This window comes from Staurois parvus, unplaced genomic scaffold (assembly GCF_062004578.1).
Source record: "Staurois parvus isolate SC_StPar_1 unplaced genomic scaffold, SC_StPar_1.0 ptg000081l, whole genome shotgun sequence".
Classification (NCBI taxonomy): Eukaryota; Metazoa; Chordata; class Amphibia; order Anura; family Ranidae; genus Staurois; species Staurois parvus.
The window spans coordinates 2879680-2902114 of record NW_028317877.1 but is presented as its reverse complement, the minus strand read 5'-3'; the positions used below and the strand labels follow the sequence as shown (position 1 = coordinate 2902114).

Below are 22435 nucleotides of genomic sequence, written 5' to 3'. Positions count from 1 at the left end.
TGGACGAAGTATATCATATCCATGGCACTATATAACTGGCACCCTGATTGTCTTTGTAGACGGAAGATCTAGTGTTGTAGATCCATTTGTACTGCTCAGAGCACCAGGATTTTGATAGGGAGCTTAGTTTCCACGAATGACCAATGTTACCTGGATCATGAAGGACACACTCCTCCCCAGCCTGAAAGACTTCTAGTGATAAGGAAGCAACGATTTCCCTGTTAAGCCTAGGCTTGAGACCCGCTGAGTTAGAGAATTCCTTGTTTGGCTGAAGGAGCATGGGTAGGTCGAGAGAAGGAGCATGCTTGTTCCAAGTTGACAAGATGTTGTGTTGGAGGCCTCCAATGAAATTGGGCAAATGGTACAGTCTTGAAGGAGGCCATAACGAGGTCTAAAACTCTCAAAGAATCTCATTGTGAGAGGTTTCTGACCTTAATTCTTGAGTGTGAGCTCAGAGACAGAATTTTCTAATCTGGAAGGAAAACCTCTTATGGTTCAGGCATTCTGCAAATCTGACTGTCCTTAGGCAGTTTTGGTTGATTCAAAAGAAGAAAAATCAGTGAGGTGTGATGCGTGTTTTACCATATCACACTACTCCCCCCTTTTTTTAAAGCAAACTATTTGCAGTGTACAGACACTTCATTTATATCACTGCACAGAAGTGTTGTGCACTGCATTTCACTGCAGTGCATGGACATGCAGGACCAAGCAGAGCGATATTTTGCAAACATGTAGCAAAATATTGCACTGCTCTGGAATACAATGCAACACTGACTTCAGGTCTCAACACAACACACAGAAATTTGTTTTCTATGTGTCATTGCAGTTCTGTGTTTGTCCATGTAGAAAAAGCAGGTAACTGCACCTAGTGTGAATAGGTCCTTAAGCAATCATGGCATGAGAGGCTCCTGCTTTGGGTGTAAAAGTGGGGGAAAAATATTTTGCCCACTCTAACACAGCTTCTATACCCTTCTCATTCCCTTCTGTGTCTGCATCATCTGAAGCAGGCATATCGGGTTCTGACCCAGGAAGAGTTAGAAGAGCTGGAGAAAGCTTGTGGCCTTTGTAGCTCTGAATAAAGATGGCTGTATAAAGCGGTTATTGTGGAATTGTGACAGACAGAAAATTTGGCTTTTGCCACGTAGGTCACTAGTTGTGTGGCTAAGGCAGTTAGAATTAGATGAAGAAATGGGTGTTAGGCTCGGTTCCTACTCTGGTACAAGGGAAGAATCAACTCTGTGAGCTTGAGTGTTGTGGGGCCTTCAGCAGACCAAGCCTGTACCAGCCTATAAACAATGGTCTATCAATATATTGTCTGTGTCCTGTAGAATTAAGATATAGCCTTTCACGTTGTGAGTGCTGCCAGTCTGCTGGTCATCTTTCCACAATTTCTTTGACTACCTGCATGCTTTGCAGATTCTCCTCTGCTGTTTACTTTACATTTCCAAGGACTTCATATTTCATGGGACCTTGCTGCCTTCAAACTGATTTCCATATTCTGCATCCTGACACTCCTCTCATTGCCACCATAGTTCAGAAGGCAGATTCTGAGTTCTGCGATACAGCAGTGCCTACTCACAGATCATAGTAAATCCATGTCACAGAATTCAGGAAGGAAGTAAATGTGTGGGACTCTTCAAAAAGTTTACAAACTTCAAGATTTCTCAGATTAATAAGAATAGCCTGCAAATAATTGAAATACAATGTGTATTTTCACCATAAATATACAAAACAAAAAGGACATGAGCTCTCCACTTATCTCATAAGGTTTCTTGGTTCCATTTTGCTGCCCATATACTAGTTGGATGTGCAAGGTCAGTTGTTCAGCCTTCTTGAAATCCTAATACAATCATCTAATGCTAATTACACTCTATTGCACATTCAAACAATCAATCAAGCGGATTGAAGTCCCATTCATGTGTATCCTTTATCTCAAGAGGGGAAAAAAAATAAATTGCTGTAACTGCAGTGCAAGTTGAGAATTTTGCTTCAATGTGTTAGTGTATCTAAATCTGCTAGTCCATCCAATTTTTCTGTGAGTAATAACCAATGTCCTTTTGGTTGGTAGTGTTTTACGATTGATGACTTTATAAAACACAGAACACCAGATTAAACAGCAAAAGTCCATAATAATATAATATTGAATGTAGTAATCCCATACAACTTGTGATATACATCACTCCCAGGTCAGTCCTGCAAGAACGTGCAAATAGAAAAACACCTCTCTGAATTGACCCCCACCAACAAAGGTAAATATTCCTACACCAGATGTACTCCTTTCCTTTTTAATCAGCAAGGACAGACTCTTGGAGAATCTTAGCAGCTCAGGTGGATGAGTTGATGATTCAGTGTGTTAAAGACAATGAGAAAATATTTAGTGCTCACTGTTCATTTATTTATAAAAGCATTAAAATAGAAAGCCACCTACATGTAGTAAAGACCAAACATGAGCATACAGTATATAGCTTTAAAAGGTTCCCATTGGCAACCGTTGTGGTGGATTGCAATGGCCCCCTGACAACATCACTACAACAATAGGCCTAGGGCTGGCTTCACGGTACAGAGAGAGAGCATAACCTGACAATACAGGCTTACACTGAAGGATCCAATCTATTGCCATCCACCAGGATGATTACAGATGGGAACGTTTTATATGCACCTGTGGTCTTAAGACATGTGAGTAGCTTTCTATTCTTATGCTTTCTTTAAAAAAAAAAAGCACAGTGAGCACTATAAAGGTTCTCCTTGTCCTTTAACATGTAAATACACACCCACTCATCCACCGGAGCTGCTGGGGATCTCCAAGAGTCAGTGTCCTTGCTGATTAAGAAGGAAAGGAGTCCATCTGGTTTTGGAGTGCATACTGACCTTTGTTGTGGGGGTTCGTACAGAGAAGCTGAGAGTTTGCCAATAAGATTCATGTGATCGAGGTATTTTCTACTTGCACATTCTTGCAGCACTTATCTGGGAGTGATATCACAAGCTGTATAGGACTACTACATTCATGATTATATGAACGTTTGCCATTTTATGATTGGTTGATAGTATTTCCCAATTAAATGATTGCTGAAAACACCTAGAACACTAGATTACAGACATTAGTTAGTAATCACAGATAAAGTATTGGTAATAATGCAGCATTTATTCTTTTATATACTTGAAACAACACTGTCCACTCTTCTATTCTTCCATCTTAAGTATTTCACCGTCACCAGTTGTTCCAGTTATGTGACCCACATAAAAATGCAATGTCAAAATTGGCTCAAGTCCCCTTTAAATGAAATCCTGTATGCTCTGCTAGATTTGTCACTAGCACTCCTCTCCTCCACAATGCAGCATCAGGAAAGAAAAAGCAAACAGCCCATAGTGCCTTACCTTTTAAGAGGCTTTAGCCACAAGCACTCACATCATCATGTACACAAAGCACACTACCATGTACAATCATCAAAAACAGACATACTGCCGGTATTCAGCTCCGTCTGGCTAAAATAAGTACCGAACTTCCTGGAACCTTCATGCGTGGTGAAGTCACCGGAGAAAGGCCATACATTTGAGATCATACACAGAGGTTCCAAGAAGTGCGCCGATCTAGTAAGGCCGGCTAGAGCGTAATACCAGCAATCTATTTTTGATGTCTGAACATGATAGTGCACTTAGTGCACGTGATTATGTGAGTGGCATTTTATTTCTGTGGGAATAAAGCATTTTAAAAGGTTAAGTGCTATGGACTGTTTGCACCAGTGTTTGTTTAAACTATAGCATAAGGCAAAAAAAGCAAAGCAATGCAATCAATAACACACAAATCTTGAATATATCCTGCAAAAAAAGTTCAGGTGCATCAGTCTTTATGCGTCTTACATATGGGAGTGTTTTAGCCCCCCGTTCACACCAAAACAACTTGTTATGCGATCTGAAGTTTCAATTTGCATGGCAAATCGCACCCTATTTTCAGCAATGGAACCATTCAAATTGGTGCAGACTGAGTATGCAGTGCTGCACAGATTTGAAAAAAACGGTTTTGCATAGATGTCTGTGCATGAAGTCGCACAGATATCTTACAAACCGCACTGACATGCAACTTTGAAACCATGTGGTTTCTTCCTATTCAGTGTGAACCACGGCTTAAGGTGTAAGCAGCTTGTTTTTAGTACAAAAAAAAAAAACCCCAAAAAAAAAACCACACAACAGCTCATAGGTTTGTTTTTTTTTCCCCACTCATTCTACTGTATCTATGGAGGGACTTGTCACCTTAGGCTGACTCTTGATTTGGACTTCATACATGTCCTCTGTTCATCTCTATTACATTAAGGGGAGGGGCTTGTAGTTTAAATACGATATCCAAGAAGGCAAGATAACATTGCTTGAGATTTCATATCACAGCAAGCAACACGTACACTGGCACTAAGCTGCAATATATTACATTTTTTCTTGGGTTTATATATGCTACTTAAACTTGCTTAATGAGATTAGAGTGGAACTTTTCTTAATACTTGTGAACATGCATTGAACCTTCGTGCAGAAGAAACATATAAAAAGGTATATTCTGCATTAAAGTATTTAGTTACTGGCTTGTTATCAAATGTACACTGAGCTGTACAATTTCAGCATCTGCGGAGATAAAAATGCCTGCGCATGCACTCAAGTGACATCATACCGGCTTGGCCGATCAAAATGGACAAAGATTGGAACCTGGCAGAAGACAAGCCGAAATGCCAGTGACTGGCGAAGGGGTTTGTAAACATGGCATTGTTGGAGTGAAGTAGAGTATAGTTCAGCTTTAACCCTAGGTTCACACCTAAGCACTTTCTGCAGCGTTTTGCAGAAATGCAGTACAGTCCATTTAACATGATTTCCTATGGGAAAGGTTCACAACTCCGTGTTTTCACCCAGTGCGTTTTTTTTGGAAAGGGTCAGGGACTTTTTTGAACACAAAATGTTGCGTTTTTGGTTCTAGAGACTTCAATGGGAACGCTGCAGAAAAGCATGTATTGTATTTTTGCTGCGTTTAAATTCTGCCTAGCAACAAGAAAAATAAAAAAATGAAAAAACAAACCGTAAAACGCATAAAAAAAGCGTCAAAAACGCAATGCAGAATCATTTGCAGAAACGCATCAAACGCAACCTTCAAAGATGTGAACCTAGGGTTATAGTTGTTCTAAATGTAAAGATCTCTACTAATAATCAGCAGAAAAAAGATTTGCTGCTTCTGCCTTTCTAGCTTACAGATAAACCATATGAAACATTGCCCAAGACTCCCATAATTCAACAAACTATTAATTTAAACAATGGTCTCCAGATTATCTAAAGGCTTGTAGTTCACATTTAATAAATCTCAAAAGGAAATTCAGATAAGAAATACTTGGCTGAAATCTGATGGAAACATACTAATGCTGTAATGAAGAGTTGGAATCGTTTCAATATACAGAAATACAGATCAAGTTTTTCATTAATTTTTGCAGGGAAAGATATAGGTCTCTGAAACCTCAGACTGTTTTAGGATTTAGAGTATAACAGAAACTGCCAACAGCGTAGATTTACTGAATAATAAGATGCTGATAAATAGGTTATAAAACAAAATGATACTCACGTTTAATAACACCCCAATAGGGTGTCTTCCACATATAGTATTATGATACTTCTTCAAGTAATTACTAAATGGCACAGGATCTAGTTGTTCTATAATACTCATACCCTGAAAAGGAAGCAAAAAAGTCTGTAAAAGATAAAGGTGTAGAAAAAAAAAAAAAAATTACATCTTGCTTTGTGGACTGGTAAATTATTTATAAGAATTCACCAAAGGGCCCTTGCTAATTCTAAGACACTTTCCACAATTTTTTCCATCTTTAACAAAAAAAAAAGAAAAAAGAATTTAGTTGTACTTATTATCTCATACTATATGTTAAGCTTATCAAACACGGTTTGAATTTCAACCCATTCTGGATAGTGGTAGTAAACTCCTGATATTTATTTGTACCTACAGATAATCTTATAATAAAACTTACCTGTAGGTAAAATGAATATATCCTAAATGTGCACCATTTAGGAGATATTAGCTTGCTTGGCAGCCAGTTACGTCACCAAAATCATGCACTATGAAGGAACGGCATGCCGCGGCTTCTGTCCACATGCCTACTAACCCAGAAGGAAGACCAGGAGAAGATGGAAGCCTCTGCAGTGGTGACAGCGCAACGCTGAAGGGCTTCGTTTTCAGTCAAGTTTTTCATAATGTGCTAGTATGTGATGCATACTAGCACATTATGCATTTACCTTGCAGGGAGAATTTTTTTTTTTTTTTTTAACCTAAGTTTACTATCACTTTAACAATTAAAGAAACTGGTAGGAAACTTTGTGACAGCTGTTAGAACACAACAGCTACAGTGGGAGATTTATTGATCCAGGTTGTATAGCATGGATGAAGGAATCAGTTAAGATTTTTCTTTTCTCCCTGAGTATATAGACAGTTTTTGTCAGAGGACATAAATGGAGAAAAAAAAAAATCAGTTATGTGCTATTTATTAGTTCTTAAAAATGACTTCAATCTACTTTCAAACAATAAACTACTAATTTCAGAACATACTTTTCATGCTTATAAGCGAGAACATGTACCCTGGGTGCCACCCCTATAACCCTACACCACTCCGTGAGTCCTCAGTTTTGTAGCAAGCAATGTAGACTAAACCAAGGAAAGGAAGGGTGGCCTGTGGCATGTACTCCAAGACATGGAATTTACAGGCAATTCAAAATTCCTTTTATCTTAGTACAGGTTACAGGCAGAATATTCACACACCATGGGATGTCCCCAAGCAATGAATAGGAATAGCAGGCAACAATGAGGCAACCCAACAGTGCCGCTGCAAGGACTTTATGGCCAAAAGCTACATCAGCTGAAGATGGGAAGGCCATTTGGTAAACCTTTTGAAAAATTAGAACAGAAGACCAGATGGTGGCCTTGCAAAAGTGGCCTACAGAGACTTGGTGCCAAAATGCCCCAGAAACTCCCACCAACCTGGTGGAATGGGTGCAGGAGATCTCACTGAGAATGTAAACTCTTGCCATCAAGATTTTGCTTCATGCAATCATGCAATAGTGGACTTTGAAGCAGGGTCTGATTGCAGTAAATTTGAGGTATACCCTAACAGCTTCCAAGCATTCCTTTGGATGCTTAGGAGTAGGACACAAAGATGAGAGAAAAACCTGGAAGGAAGACCGGGAAAAGCTGGAAGTGCCTGGGACCTGCAGTGCTGGAGGACATAATTGACAGGTAGGTCTGTCACAATGTGCTAATATGTGGTGCACTGTACAGTGGCACATTATTGCATAAACTACCTTGGGGTCCACATGAAATTTAAAAAAAAAAAAAAAAGTAGGGGGGAGGAGGAGGAATTGTATTCCACATTGGAAAAGCACACAAAAATATTCTTTTGCCAACACTTTTACGTCTCAAAAGCTAGCCAAAACCTTACTCTGCAAACTAAAGATTACTTTCATTGCCCAAACCGCAGTAATATCCCAGGCTCCATGTGTGACCTACAATTGTTATGAATGATTCACAGCTGTTTAAACAACCTCACCTGGCACATCATCAAATACAAAGATCAAAACTGGATTTACAAAGACAAAATAGCCCCTCTTCAACTCCTTCATAACCAATGTAATTGAACCTTTTCATGATGAAGCAACATTCTGTAGGTTTTAGCTATGTAGAGTGGTTAAAGTTACTGTTAAGCAATGTTCATATTTATTTTCAGGGCATAGGTGGCTTCCAATTAAGAAGTATCTTGCAACATCTTTAATTTGCAAATGCCAAGAGGTAATGTACGAATATTGGATAGCCCATTGTATGTACCTTGCGTATGAGCATCCTTCAACCCTTTCCTTGCCGGGTCCTGCCCTCCACTTTTAACCTCAGGTGGCCAGAACATTTTTACAATTTTCACTTCATCATGTTTCACTATATTTATTTAGCTTTGAAAGCACTGAAAATACCCCAAACCATACATTTTCTGAAAGCACCAGACCTGATTTTGTACATCTCGCAATGGTTGCAAATGTTTGGATAAAAACCATTTATGTACTAAAATCATTATTAGTGCACATATCCAATCCATCCTTCCTCCATCCACCCATCACCCTCCTCCACCATCACACACAGGAGACACCATCCTCACCCGGTTCCCTTGCTCCATGTGACTGGTCTGCTGAAACCTCCTCCGTAAGCTGCTCCTTGCTGTGGCTGCACTCCTGCCTCCACCAGGTACAAAGCAAGGTAAAGCCCTTCGCTGGGATATTGACAGGTTTTAATTAAATGTGCACTAAGCTGTTGGAGCCTCCAGAGATGATGGCAGACTGGGCGATTTGATGAAAGAGGTAGGCTGGCTGATCCTATATTGGGAATTGCCGAAGGAGCATTTGACCATTTATAATCTTATGGTCCCAACGGATCTGGTAAGAGGCCTCTATCATTGGTGATTCTTGGTGGTGGAGTTTTTTAAGCATATTAAAGCGTGCACTATTACTAATGGATGAGTTATGTATATTTTTCCTGCACAAATTCTTCCTTGTGAAGCGATTACAACTGCACATACACGTGGGACTTTACTGTTCATATTCATTTATTAACACATGGACCATTTATGGACTTTTCACATATGATTCATTTATTTAAAAAGGTATACGGTTATCAAGCACTTTTTTTTTAATTGATTAAAATTATTAATAGTGCGCATAAAAGCAACTTACAAAAATTCAACTAAAAGATAAAACTGAATTGAGTTTATATTTGTAAATTTTTGGATAGAAGGTATGCAAACTGTAAATGAGCAACTTGCACTAAAAATGCATGCGATATATACGAAGTATACTTTCATAGTGCACTAGTCATGAGCAAGCAAGCACAGTGGGAGGGGATTCGAATGCAGAACAGGGTTGGGTGAAGCTGGCAGGTAGGGAACACATGGTGCAGTGATGGGGTGGGGTTCCAATTAGTGGTCACAGCTATTTATTAGTGAGAAGATTCTGGGGCACTCTTCTGTTATATGCTCATGGTCACTTAAACGACCATGAGCTCAGAGAGGAAGGGAATGCAGTCAACATAGGGCATACAAAGCGGACCAGCTGGAAGTGGTTCTGTTATGGCAGTGGCATGAAAAGGCCATAATTTTATATCTATCTCGTCAAAAGATCTCTACACTTTTTTCTGACCTTCCTACACTGGAACAGACAAGGGACAGGACCACAAACTTGCTCAAATCCTGCCACTCTCCATACACTTTGTAAAGCGTTGCTAAACTTACCGTTCCTTCAATGGTCCGCATTCCTCGCCGGCATCTTCTGCTGGGTGTCGGTCTTCAGTCATCTTCATTGGCCAATGTGGGATGACACCATAATGCTTGCACCACTCAGTGTACATTGCAAAAAAGACTGCAAGCAGGCAGGTAGGTTTTCTTTATTGCAGAAGAGAAACACAAAAAAGAGCCTGCCTGCTTGCAGTTTTTGACAGAGGGACATTTGTTCCACTTTAAAGTGGTTGTAAATCCTTACATGTACCAAGTGAAGTGTCTTGCCTCAGGTGATACACAGATGAAACAAATCCTCCTACATAAGTTGTACCTCAGCAATCGTTGCTCTACATACAATCAAAATCTATAATTTATACAGCTTTCTGAGCACTGAGAAAAAAAAGGGGCAGACAGCCGAAGTTACACACTGCAGAGATCAGTGAGGAGAGCTCTGACAGCTGATTGGAGGGAAGGAACACACCCCCTTCACACAGCACACAGGAACAGAGCTGGGGCTCCCTCCCATGTCACCTTTTTTCCCTTGGTGTCAGGAAAACTTGTCAGAAGTGATTCATACTATATCATGCTATATATTGAGTCCCAACTCACATTTGAAAATCTTTCAGCTCCCTTTTCTACTAAATATACTATCTCTTCTCTCCTGCCCTGGGTATGATGGGTATAAGCCTTCTGAAACATTTTTAAGGATCACCTCTAACCTATCCTAAAAAGGACACCATTAATGCTGTATCACCAAACACATCCTTTTTCAGACAGCACAAGAAGCCCATATCACCCCGATCCCCAAACATTGTCAAATTTCTTAACCATTTAAATACTGGACACTTTTACCCCCTTCCTTCCCAGGCCAGTTTTGCAGCTTTCAGCGCCGTCAGACTTTGAATGAGAATTGCACGGTCATGCAATACTGTGCCGTATAAAAAAAAATAATTTTTTTTCACACAAAAAGCTCTTTTTGTGGTATTTAATCACCACTAGGGATTTTATTTTTTTCAAAAATGAACAGAAAAAGTTTGTTTCTGTTATAAAATTTTGCGAATAAAGCTTTCTTCATACATTTAGGCTAAAATGTATCCTGCTACACCTAAATCAGTGTAGAATATTTAGTTTGTAGGAAAGTTAGAGTCCACAAACTAGGATATAGTTTTATATATCTCTGAAAATTGATCAATCCTGATGCATTGACGGCTGATCTAATTTCTTGAGGCCCTAAAATGCCAGAAAAGTACAAATATCCCCCAAATAATCCTTTTTTGGAAAGTAGACAGTCCAAGGTATTTAGAGTAAGAGTCAATGCATATTTTTTTTTGAAGTTGTAATTTTGTCACAATTTTTTGAAAAAAAGAAGACGTGCGTTCCTGTGCAACTCACATGCGGTTCTGTGCACTGAGATTTCAGCCCATTCATTTTAAATGTGCTGAAATCGCATTGCACCAAAAGTAGAGCATACACTACTGCAGCCGGATAACGTGATCTGGTGCATGTAGGTACAGGGAAAAAACACTGTTTGGGGTGTCTTTACTTGTTACTGACACCCGCTTGAGATTGCAAATGTGTGTTTTGCATGCGGTTTGAATTGCATAGAAATGCACAACGCATTCCTGTACGTTTCAGATGCAGGCATGCTGTGAACTGGGGTTGTGAAAAAGATTCACAGAAAAGTGGTTACATCATGGACAGAATGCGATACTCAGAATAATTCCCAAAAAATTATGCTTTATTACACAATAGTTATAGACAATAGGGTAAATACCCTGGTTCACCATCACCTCAGTATGAGATAATACACACAGACCTAAAATCACATAAAAGCAACATCAAGACCAGTCTTAATATAGATGTGCTGCATAAGCAATGACAGAAACCTGTCTAGTGCATTTGCAGCACCAACACATTGGTTACACCACAGCAGGGGGTGTGTCAAAAAAATTGTACCATCAGGTATAATACTGTACAGCGCTATGCAGTAATGGCTAATAATAGGCACCATATATTGATGAAATTACCCATAACCCAAGGGGAGAACGGAGCACAGGCACCAAGGGGAGCATTCTGTCCATGATGTAACCACTTTTCTGTGAATCTTTTTCACAACCCCTCTTTTGTATGCATGTTTTTTGGTTACTGGGCAGAAACCATATACTGGGTGATACAGCGTATTTATGAACCGCTACCCTCTCTTATTCATGGTGTGAACTGGCCCTAGAGCAGTATTAAACCCAAAACTAAAAAATGTAATATGTTGCAGCTCATTATACACAATATAGTGTGTATATATACACTATATTACCAAAAATAATGGGACGCCTGCCTTTACACGCACATGAACTTTAATGGCATCCCAGTCTTAGTCCGTAGGGTTCAATATTGAGTTGGCCTCGCCCTTTGCAGCTATAACAGCTTCAACTCTTCTGGGAAGGCTGTCCACAAGGTTTAGGAGTGTCTATGGGAATGTTTAACCATTCTTCCAGAAGCGCATTTATGAGGTCAGGCACTGATGTCGGACGAGAAGGTCTGGCTTGCAGTTTCCGCTCTAATTCATTCCAAAGGTGTTCTATCGAGTTGAAGTCAAGACTCTATGCAGGCCAGTTAAGTTCCTCCACCCCAAACTTGCTCATTCGTGTCTTTATGGACCTTGCTTTGTGCACTAGTGTGCAGTCATGTTAGAACAGGAAGGGGCCATCCCCAAACTGTTCCCACAAAGTTGGGAGCATGAAATTGTCCGAAATGACTTGGTATGCTGATGCATTAAGAGGTCTCTTCACTGAAACTAAGGCGCCAAGCCCAACCCTGGAAAATAAACCTCATGTCATAATCCCTCCTGCACCAAAAACTTTACACTTGGCACAATGCAGTCAGGCAAGTACAGTTCTCCTGACAACCACCAAATCCAGACACGACCATTAGATTGCCAGACATTGAATCGTGATTCGTCACTACAGAGAACATGTCTCAACTGCTCTAGAGTCCATTGGCAACGTGCTTTACACCACTGCATCCGAAGCTTAGCATTGCACTTGGTGATGTAAGGCTTGGATGCAGATCCTCGACCATGGAAACCCATTCCATGAAGCTCTCTACGCACTGTTGTTGTGCTAATCTGAAGGCCACAAGAAGTTTGGAGGTTTTTAGCTACTGACTCTGCAGACAGTTGGTGACTTCTGCGCACTGTGTGCTTCAGCATGCGCTGTAGGGGCAGGGCCACCCGGGGACATCACCCGAGTGGCCCCGCCCCATGTGGGGTGACGGCAGGCATCTTGATTGACGTTGGATCTACTGCAGGGGACATTCTTTTAATAAAGGACTTGTCAAAGACTGTGTCCTGTCTTTTTTCACACTACACTTTTTTTGTTTTTTGTGAATGAATAGGGGTACCATGTACCCCATACTCACATGGGGAGGAGGGGCGGAATCTAGGGGCTTGTTAAAGGGGGCTTCCAGATTCCCATAAGCCCCCTGCCCACAGACCCCCACAATCACCGGTCAGGAATTGTGGGGAAGGGGCCCCTGTCCCAGGATTGTGGGGAGCCCCCCCTGCCCCAAAGCACCCCCCATGTGGCCTGGTATGGTTCAGGAGGGGAAGATGGGGGGGCGCTCGCTTGTCCCCCCCCCCCTTCCCGACCTGCTGGGCTGCATGCTCGGACAAGGGTCTGGTATGGATTTTGGGGGGGGGGGCCCAATGTCATTTTTTTTTATTTTGGCGTGGGAGTTCCCCTCAAAATCCATACCAGACCCGAAGGGCTTGGTATGGATGGAAGGGGGGACCACACGCGGTTTATTTATTATGGTGCAGGTTTTTAAATGTACTTACCGCTTTTTTTTTCTTCACTGTAGCTCAGAAATTCAGCTGTCACTTTCCCCCCAGCTAAAAGAAAGAAAGTTTTCTTTTAGTTTATTTTCCTGAGTTAAGAGAAACAATGTTTCCTTTTAGTTTCTTAAAAGAAACCGTTTCCGTTAACTCCAGGGAAAATGACAGCTAATTCTGTGAGCTATAGTAAAGAAAAAAAAAATCTGGCAATTGCATTCAAAAATCAGCACTGACATACACTTCGTATTGTGAAAAAAATTTGTAAAAAACTGAGGCATTATTTTCAATGGATTTTCATTCGTAAACCGAAAACTACGTTAACTGAGGCATTCGTAAACTGAGGTATTACTGTACAAATCACCCAGAGGGGAATGTTTTTTTCCCCCCTCAACAAAAGTAGAGTTACTCTTTAAAGGACAAGTTCACTTCTTTGAACATGTTACACATTCCACTCGTATTTAGGGTGAAATATGTAATGTTTCAACAGCTGCAGTCTCTCCCCCTCTCCCAGTGACAGTGAGCAGGGATCAACTCCAGGCAACAGTCCTACAAATCAGGCCTGCCCCCATCTATACTCAATAAAACAATGACTCTCTCTGACTCCCATTCAGCAAGAATCCATGTCAATATCTCCCTCTGACCTGGTTGAGATTTAGAATGGTACCTATTAGGCCCTCTTGCCTTACATCTTGGCTATAAAACATTTAGCCAGAGACTTCAGCAATAACTCCTCTATCCAAGGGGTCTATACAAATCCAGATTTGGTAACAATCACCATAAGATAGGACTATATGGAGGACAACCTCTTCCTTTATGGGTCCAACCCAACTATCAACATTTGTGCTATTTTTCAGAAATGTACCATCTTTCAGTACTTTAAAGTTAATGCCAATAATTCTATTCCACTCGACACTAGCCTTCCTTTGGGAGTGATTCAGCGATTCAATATTTAGGGGATACAGATTCCAGCCAAGCTCATTCACATATATAGCCTTAATTGCTCACCCCTCCTCCATTCAACACTCCCTAGGTTTAAAAAGTGATCGAGTAAGATTTGGAACTTCTAACTGCTTCACCAGTCCTCGCCTCCGCTCGTATTTTGACTAGATTTGGTGCCTGAATTGGTAGCATGTCTCAAAGTTTGTCCAAATGTCAAACTTGGCTTACTGTGTTCTTGGCTTTCACCTTTTTTACAGCCTTTCCTGCTTATATCTTGTGGATAAATGTGGGGTAAAGCCGGACACCCCTTCTTTTAAGTGTCATACTTCTACTGTCATCCCCATCATCAGGATGCTTTGGTAAAGTTCAGGTGCTTTTCAATTCTGTGCCCCAAGGGATTCATCAAGTACCACGGATGATAATTTAACTGGGCTGAAAACTTGCTGCATTTTTGTAGATCCACTCAATCATTGCAACGTGTATATGGGGGTAGTCATGAGGTTGCCCTTTCTACAAACCTAATGAAAGATTTGTTGTTACCGCAGACTACATTTTCAAGACGTCAAAGTTGAACTATACTTACTTTGAATCCAGCGATGTGCTGTTTAGAACTCTCCGGCGACCGCTGACATCTTTGGGCGCCTGGCTGTTATTGGCCAGGCCAAGATGAAGTCACTAACGTGCAGGCGCAAGAGTTCCGTCAGCTGCTTGCACATCTCACTGTACAGGGGCAGACAGTGTCAAATCCTAAAATGTAAATTATTTCACTAATAGGCAGTGAAAGTCACATGCTTAGAATTTTAATTTATTACCAATAAGGTTATTCTAAAATTTCTTAAAAAATCATATTTGATAGGAAATAAAACCATTCTGTACATCAAAAGATAAAAAAAAAACAAACACACTGCTTACCATTCTGTCTAAGTTTTCAATTGATCTATATATTTCTCCTTGAGATTCATCATAATATGTATAACGAAATCGCTGACCTGGAAAAAAAAAAAAAAAAAAGTTTATATAAAAATTGAGAATCCTCACACAGTGGTTAAAAATGCAAATGGGAACTCAGTTCATCTTGGGCATACAATATCAAAATCCATACAGGGGACACTGCATATTTACTCCAGGCCACCTCACTATACAAGGTCCAGTTGGTACTAGTAATGTTCTATTCTCAAAGCACAATTGTATTCATGAGCACAAGTATCAAGCCAGAAACCATAATTCCACTCATAGTGTTAAGCTTTGACAACAGGAAGACCTCAATTACCATCCCTGCTGCTCTCATTAATAATGGGTAGCAGTAATAACCAATTCACATTAACAAGAGGAATGGCTCAACAACCTTGTTGATCATTCTCCAAATATCATATCCTTTTAAAATTTGAGAGCTTAGGTTAAATGATAAGTTGACCTTTTCAAAAAAACAAAAGAAAAAATGCACTTTTTATTTGCAAGTAAAAAAAAAGTGCATTATTTATTAAAAGGAGCCTGCAGAGCATTGCAACAAACAGATCAGGGGTGCAATCTCAGGCTTGGGCAGACTTTCAGGATAGCAGTCAATGTACAAGGTACAGGAAAGCAGTTACCTGAGAGCAGGAAGATTAATGGACGAAGAGTGCTCACCAGATGCTGGAACAGGTTAAATTTTCCACCTTAAAAATGGGTGAAACATGTAACATGTTCTGAAGGTGAACTTATCCTTTAAGCTTTCTAGGGCAATTAAATTAGTAAGGGGGATGGAGGACCTAAATTATGAGGAAAGATTACAGAAATTAAACCTATTTTTCATGGAAAAGAGGCACTTGAGAGGGGACAAACATTTCAGTAGTGGAAAAACTTTTTAATATAAGGCACATTAAGCTGAGCCAGAAGCAATTTAATCTTAAAGCAGAACCTCACCCAAGAGGGAAAGTTCCTCTTGTTTGTATCCTCCCCCCCTCCACTGCCACATTTGCCACTTTTCAGAGGGGAGAGAGAGCGGGTACAAGGTTTTGATACCCACTCCCAGTCAGATACGCCGTGGCGATCTGAGCAGGAAGTTTGCCGCCCCCCTTCAATCCCCACGCAGCCTTCTGGGGCACTTCACATGTCCCTGAAGACTGTGGGACAATTCACAAAGCGCTTCACACAAGGCTTCACTGCCAGTTAAGATGTAAGTACTTAAGATGCGGGCACCTGCACCCAAAGCAGATTGAAGAATCGGCTCGGGTGAGGACATCGCTGGATCACTGGACATGTAAATGTCCTTATATTAAAAGTCAGTAGCTACAGTAACTGTAGCTGATGACTTATTTTTTTGGGGAGAGCCTGGAGCTCCACTTTAAACTGCATATGGAGTGGTTTATATTAGAGCAGCAAAAATGTGGAACTCCATTCTACAATTGGTTGCATCAGCTGAGAGCATCGTCATCTAATAAAAAAACAATACTCATTTCTCATTGAACACAATACACAAGGATATGGGAATCCATACAAACGTGTATACAAACACACACACATTGGTATATTATCAAACTCTTCCTGCCAATAACAAACCAGTTTTGGAATTTCCAGAACATGTATTGATTCTCCTGTCCGGAAACACATCTAGGGCACAGGGGAGAGTCTCTGAAATGGTACACCCTACGTAACAGAAATAGCTGTGTTGGCATCAAGAAGGGGATATTGACATCTGAGGTAGCCTTTGTAGCATTCCCCGCCACTGCTCATCTGTAGTTTGACCGAAATCCTGTGTCCATTCATCATTACATGAAAGTAAAGTGGGACTGGTGGACCATGCAATTAGAGTTCTATATTCTTTGGTTAGGAAGCCCTTACACAGAGATTGAGCTACCAGTGGGACCAATTCCATTTTTAGGTCGAAAAGTTTTTCTGGAATTGTAAGGGTATGGTAAAGCTGGAGATACCTACACAAACCCCCCCCCCAAAAAAAACCCCCACAAAGATCTTGGAATAGAGAACGCAGTGGCACACTTCAGTCCTTCCAGCACCACCAGACTAACATATAACTGACAAAACTTGCCATTCTAGATTTTTTTTCCACAAGTCTGAAACTCCAAGTAAAGCAAGGTGGTACATTAAAACCCTAATGTTTATATTACAGAAAAAACTGATTATGTGGAGCCAACTCAAACACTTTTTAATATTATATCTAACCTGTACTTGCTATTCTCATTCAGGGCAAAGCAACAGGTTTGCTTTAATCCTCAAATATACCTTTATCATATACACTCTGTACTTTTCCTTCACTTCCCTGCTACTCTGTTCACTACTGGGTGTTGAAGGACATACCTAGTACATCCAGGTACAAAGAAGCATGTAACTCACTTCATTTGACCTCATAATGAGCCAAACAGTGCTGTTGTACAGATAGTCCCACAGGGCTGTGTGAACTGTGGCACCAGCAGCTTGTTGCTTACATGGGGCCTTTTTTTGCTCCTGGCAGCTGAATGAAGAGGCAAGAGGGTGAAAGAAAGGCAAGATTATGCTGCTGGCTACTAAACGAAACCTGTTGCTTAGTCCTTCAAAGTTTAAAGAAGGATCCTGCCTTTTGTAATAGCAAAATTAACAATCACACAAGAGCAGTTATAGAAGCGTGGACTGGCATTTAATCCAGATTTTATCTGCAGTGGTATCAATTAGGCTTATTCCATGTAAGGGGCACGAACTTAAGAGTAAAGATACACATTTAGAACAGAAATTACTGTGTATGGACCAATACTGGAACTTTTTTTTTTCTTTAATAAAAATGCTTTAGCTGACTGAAAGAATACTTACCCCAGTGGCAAAAATCTGAAGAAATTACAAAAAGGTTAGAAGGATCTGCTAAGTATTTGCTAAAAAGTTTTCCAAATTCCTGTTCCTTTGATTCACTAAGAGCTCCGACCAACACAGGAACAATGGTAAACTCATCCTTATGGCTGAAAAGAGAGAAAAGAGGAAACAAAAGTTATTTTGAGTGAATAATAATTGTAGCAATAAAGGAAAATGTATCAACTGCAGAATAGGATGGGACAGAAAAGGGATCATGCAAAAATGCAGAGAAACAAATTAGAATCTAACTACCAGGGGCAGACTGACAAATCATGGTGCCCCCGGGCAATAGGGGATCATGGGGCCCGTGTCCTTGCCCAAACTCAAAAAAGCCTATGAAAAAGGTACCAGGGGCATCTCGTGGGGCCCCCCACTGACCCCAGGCCCTCGGGCAGCGCCCGAGTTTACAAATGGTTAGTCCGCCCCTGCTAACTACACTATTAAAATCCAGTGGTTTCTAGATGTAGAGGTGGCAATCTGAATGGCAATTCTCAGTGGTACTTCCCTGATGATTTTTTAACCCATCAAAGCTACCTGGTTGGCTCCTGGTGTGAGTGCGCTTTCTTATGGGTGCAATTTCCTGTAAGTTTTGAACAGTGCTGAGGGATTGAGTCCTAAAGTAGATGTGTAGCCTAAACTATTTTGGATAAAGTAGATAATGGCTTTAACCCCAGACATGTTATTTGATGTTGTGTGTACCATTGGGGAAATTTTCCTGTACTTCATGTTCCAGAGAGAGATGCAACAGGACGTGAAATATGACATTTGAACAGGTGACACCCCCCGAACTGAAAGATTTTCCTTTAACTCATGTTCTGGGAACAACTAAAATACTGGATTACGCTTCACTTTTTCAGTGACAATGGCGACCAGTATAAATAGAGGGGTGAATCTTCCCAACACAGACAATAAATCGTGACAGAGGATCTTCTAACTATTCCCAATGAAGCTTGTGTTTAAGAGAACTGCAAGTGCCCTGTTGGAAGGTGGAAAGTATAGCAAAGGCCACACTTTCTGGTAACAAAAGTGTAAATCGGAAAGAACACCACACAATAGAAGAGGTGGCACACATCTCATTAAACCTGGCTATTTGCTACCCTGCAGATTTCAAAAGAACTTTCCCCCCCCATTTTACTTTTTTGAAGCTACCATTCCTTAAATTATGCATCCACAATTAAATTTCATGCCAAACCAGCAAGGCCAGTGTCTTTTCCACCTGCAAGCAGTTTCCCCTCTTTCCACTCCATCCTTGAACCCAGCCCTGGAAGTACTTTGTATTGCAAGCCATAAACTAAAAAAAAGCCTGCACAGAAGAGATGGCAAAAAAAAAAAAAAAAAAAAAAGACAGTTTGCTGCAACCCAGCCCTTTTTTACATTTTTCTAAAACTCTTAGGGCCGGTTCACACTATAGAAACACAGTCCAAACGCATTCCGGGTGCGTTTCTGTGCGCTTTTGCCGCTTTTTTGCATTCCAGTTAATTTTTTCCCTCCCTTTTTGTTCAATTTAAATAGGGACATGTGAGCACCAGTGCATTTTACCACATTCCAGTACAGTTCTGTGCACAATAAAAATGCAGCATGTTCTACTTTTTTTCTGCAACTGAAATGCACTGGAACTGCAAGTACTGATGTGAACTATGACATTGACAACTAAATAACCTACTTTCTCTGCATTTTGGATGCAGAAAAAAAGCACACCGAAACGCATGTAGTGTGAATTGGCCCTTAGTTTGAGTATAGACTTGGGTTTGTCCCAATCATGGTAAAATTCACCAAGACGACAAATACTGCTCTAGTCTATCCCAAATATCAACTACTCTACGTAAAACACTTTCTAAGGTTAACTTTCCCAATGCTAGTATTAGGACATACCCCCGTAGTCTTGATCTCGGCTTTATATTGAAGATGTTGACCTCCTGAACCTTATGTGCACCATGGAATACTCAGGAATCACACTTATACTACATTATGGTCTTTTATTCAGAATGACATTCTTACAAAATTATAAACAAGTACTTTTATAAATTATATACAAGTAGCAAATAATCAATGGCACCACAGACATTAAAATAGTACATTTAAAGTTTACCCCCACTTTCTACCTGGTGAAACGGTTGCCAGCAGAACAGGAAGAAGTGAGGGGAAAATCTTTATTAAAAGTGGTCCAGATAGCAGTAAAACACAGCAGTGGTATTAATCCTTCCCCACTCTATTCAAAACTGAAGAAATAAGCAGAAATAAAACAAAAAAAAAAACAAAAAAAAAAAAACACATCACAAACCTTTTGGCTGGACATAAACTTAGAACATTTAAAAATGTCCCTCTAAAGCACTCCTGAATAAATATGGTATGCTGAAGTTTCAAGACAAGAAATATCCAATGTACAAAGCATTAATAAGATCCCCTAAAAACCTGGAAACCAATGTACCTCTATTTGACCCCCTGAGAAAAAGAAAGCCAAATAACTGAGGTTCTGTTACATATTTCACACTTTCATTGCCGTAAATCATTTAAATTGAATGTAAAGGATTTTTTTTATTATTCAAACATATCATGCTTACCTTCTCTGTGTTATGGTTTTGCACAGAGCATCCCAGATCCTCCTCTTCTGGGGTCCCCTGCCAGCGCTCCTGGCTTTCTTCAGTGTGACTTGCTATCGGGTTACTTGTTCAGGCATGATTGCAAACCAGGCTGTGTGTGTCCATTGACAAACACAGCACAGCTCAGCCCCGCCTGTGATTGACAAGAGCAGGATCTAAATACTACCTCAATGTCCAGTAAAGAGAGGGATGAGAGAGAGAACTGCTGCTCTCAGGCACAGAGCTGGAGCAAGACTGGGCTCAAGTATAAGGGGAGGTTGGGGAAGAAGCTAAAAGCAGGGTTTTTTTTTACCGTAATGCAGAGTACACGAAGGTAAAAAAAAAACCCTTCTGCCTTTACGACTATTGTAATGTGCTCACTGGAACTCAGATAAAACATCTTGGTGGAACTCACACCACATTTAAAATCACTGTGTTCACGTGGTGCTCACAGACATTATGGCATGATCACCGATACTTGTTCTTGTGGAGAATAACGAATTTTAATTTTGTACTGGTTCGGCACAGACATTGGCTGATGTTTATCTCTTTGATTTGCATTAGCTTCATATCGTTTCCAGTTTACTACTTACTCTTTAGTAACCATCTATCATGCATAATACTGGATGTGGCAAGTGCTTTCTTTGGGATTGATGGAGAAGGAGTGGGAGGTGGGGGGACATGGAGGTGAACGATACTGCTACATCAGCCTGCAAAAACCTGCTTTCTATACAAAGTAAGTGGGTGGTGTTCTCAGGGGAAGAAATCAATTCACATCCATATTGAATGGAATTACATACAACAGTAATAAAAACACACCTTTCCATTGCTTTAGCAGTGTAAGGTAGATGCATTTCGATGCTGTGCTCATCTTCATCTGTTTGCATTGACATTCGCTCAAACATTCCAGTCTTCCACAACTCTCCGTAAACTGAAAACATCCAAAACACAATAGGCTTTATTTTCCATGTAAGGACACTAGTGACATGCCCAGACAACCATTTCCATGTAGCAGAATTAACATGGTCTAATTATAGTCAAGGTTTTCTCTCATTTTCATTGCCGTCTGAGCTTTAGTAACCATTTTCTTTCCATAAAAGTAGCATGAAAAGGTTTTCCTAAAGAGACAATGTCACCTTGACCATGCAGGGCAAAGGGACAGTGTATATGGAAATGGAGTTACTGTCAAGGGATCCATTATATGTGTCAGAAAATAATGGATCAGAAATTTCTTTGAGCATTGTGGTCAATTAAATTGGCTTCCTTAATACAATAAATGTTAATGTGCAAACCATAATATTAGGCATGTGTTAATTCAACACACCAGAGAAGACAGGTGTACTGTAGGATCTTAAAGCCCAATTTAAACAAAACCTTTTAAACTTTTTTGGATAGAGTGGGGAAGGCTTAGAACCTCTGTCAGGATTTTATTCCTGTGTCAATGACTGGTACAGGGAAAATCTGAAGAAATCTCCTCAATCTTCCAGGGTGCTTGAAACGATGGATTCTGCACATATTTTAATAAGACTGCTCCCCAACATGCTTGTAATTTTTTTTATTGGAACATTAACTGAAATATCGACAGGTCAACTAGAGATAAATCACATCAAACAATAAGCTGCTTTATGATCAAACATGATTTAAAGCTGAAGTTTAATCTGCTGATATATTGACTCTTCCCTGGTCGTCCCCCTCCCCCCCCCCACATCAACAAGCTCATTACATTCTTAAGTAAAACTCATTTTTATTACAAACCTTATTTTTAGGCACAGTGACAACATCATTGTGTCTCTGCTTCTCTATGCAATGCAGTCAGATCATGGCTGGTTAGAGGGACTGCTATTGTGCTATTCATTCGCCTTGCAACATCAGAGCACCCTGCCGCAGTACTCCTCTCCAAAAGCCCTTAGCTCGGATGCACATAGTGGGCTGGCTCTTTAGAGGAATTATGCGAATATCAAAATGTCAGGATGGGTGTCAGTCTGGAGGAGAGG

General features: G+C 40.4%; 1 protein-coding gene across 2 annotated transcripts in view; it reads right to left on the bottom strand.

Annotated features, from left to right (window-relative positions):
• Positions 1-22435, bottom strand: part of MEMO1 (mediator of cell motility 1) — a 45145-nt gene that overhangs the window by 3083 nt on the left and 19627 nt on the right. Inside the window, exons 5-8 of one of the 2 annotated variants that reach the window (XM_089669706.1) lie at positions 21261-21372; positions 17827-17969; positions 14959-15035; positions 5588-5692 (exon numbers count right to left, since the gene is read on the bottom strand). In XM_089669706.1, coding sequence (XP_089525832.1) covers positions 5588-5692; positions 14959-15035; positions 17827-17969; positions 21261-21372 — 437 coding nt within the window. The remainder of the gene's footprint in view (positions 1-5587; positions 5693-14958; positions 15036-17826; positions 17970-21260; positions 21373-22435) is intronic. The other variant, XM_089669707.1, reaches the window with a different exon arrangement.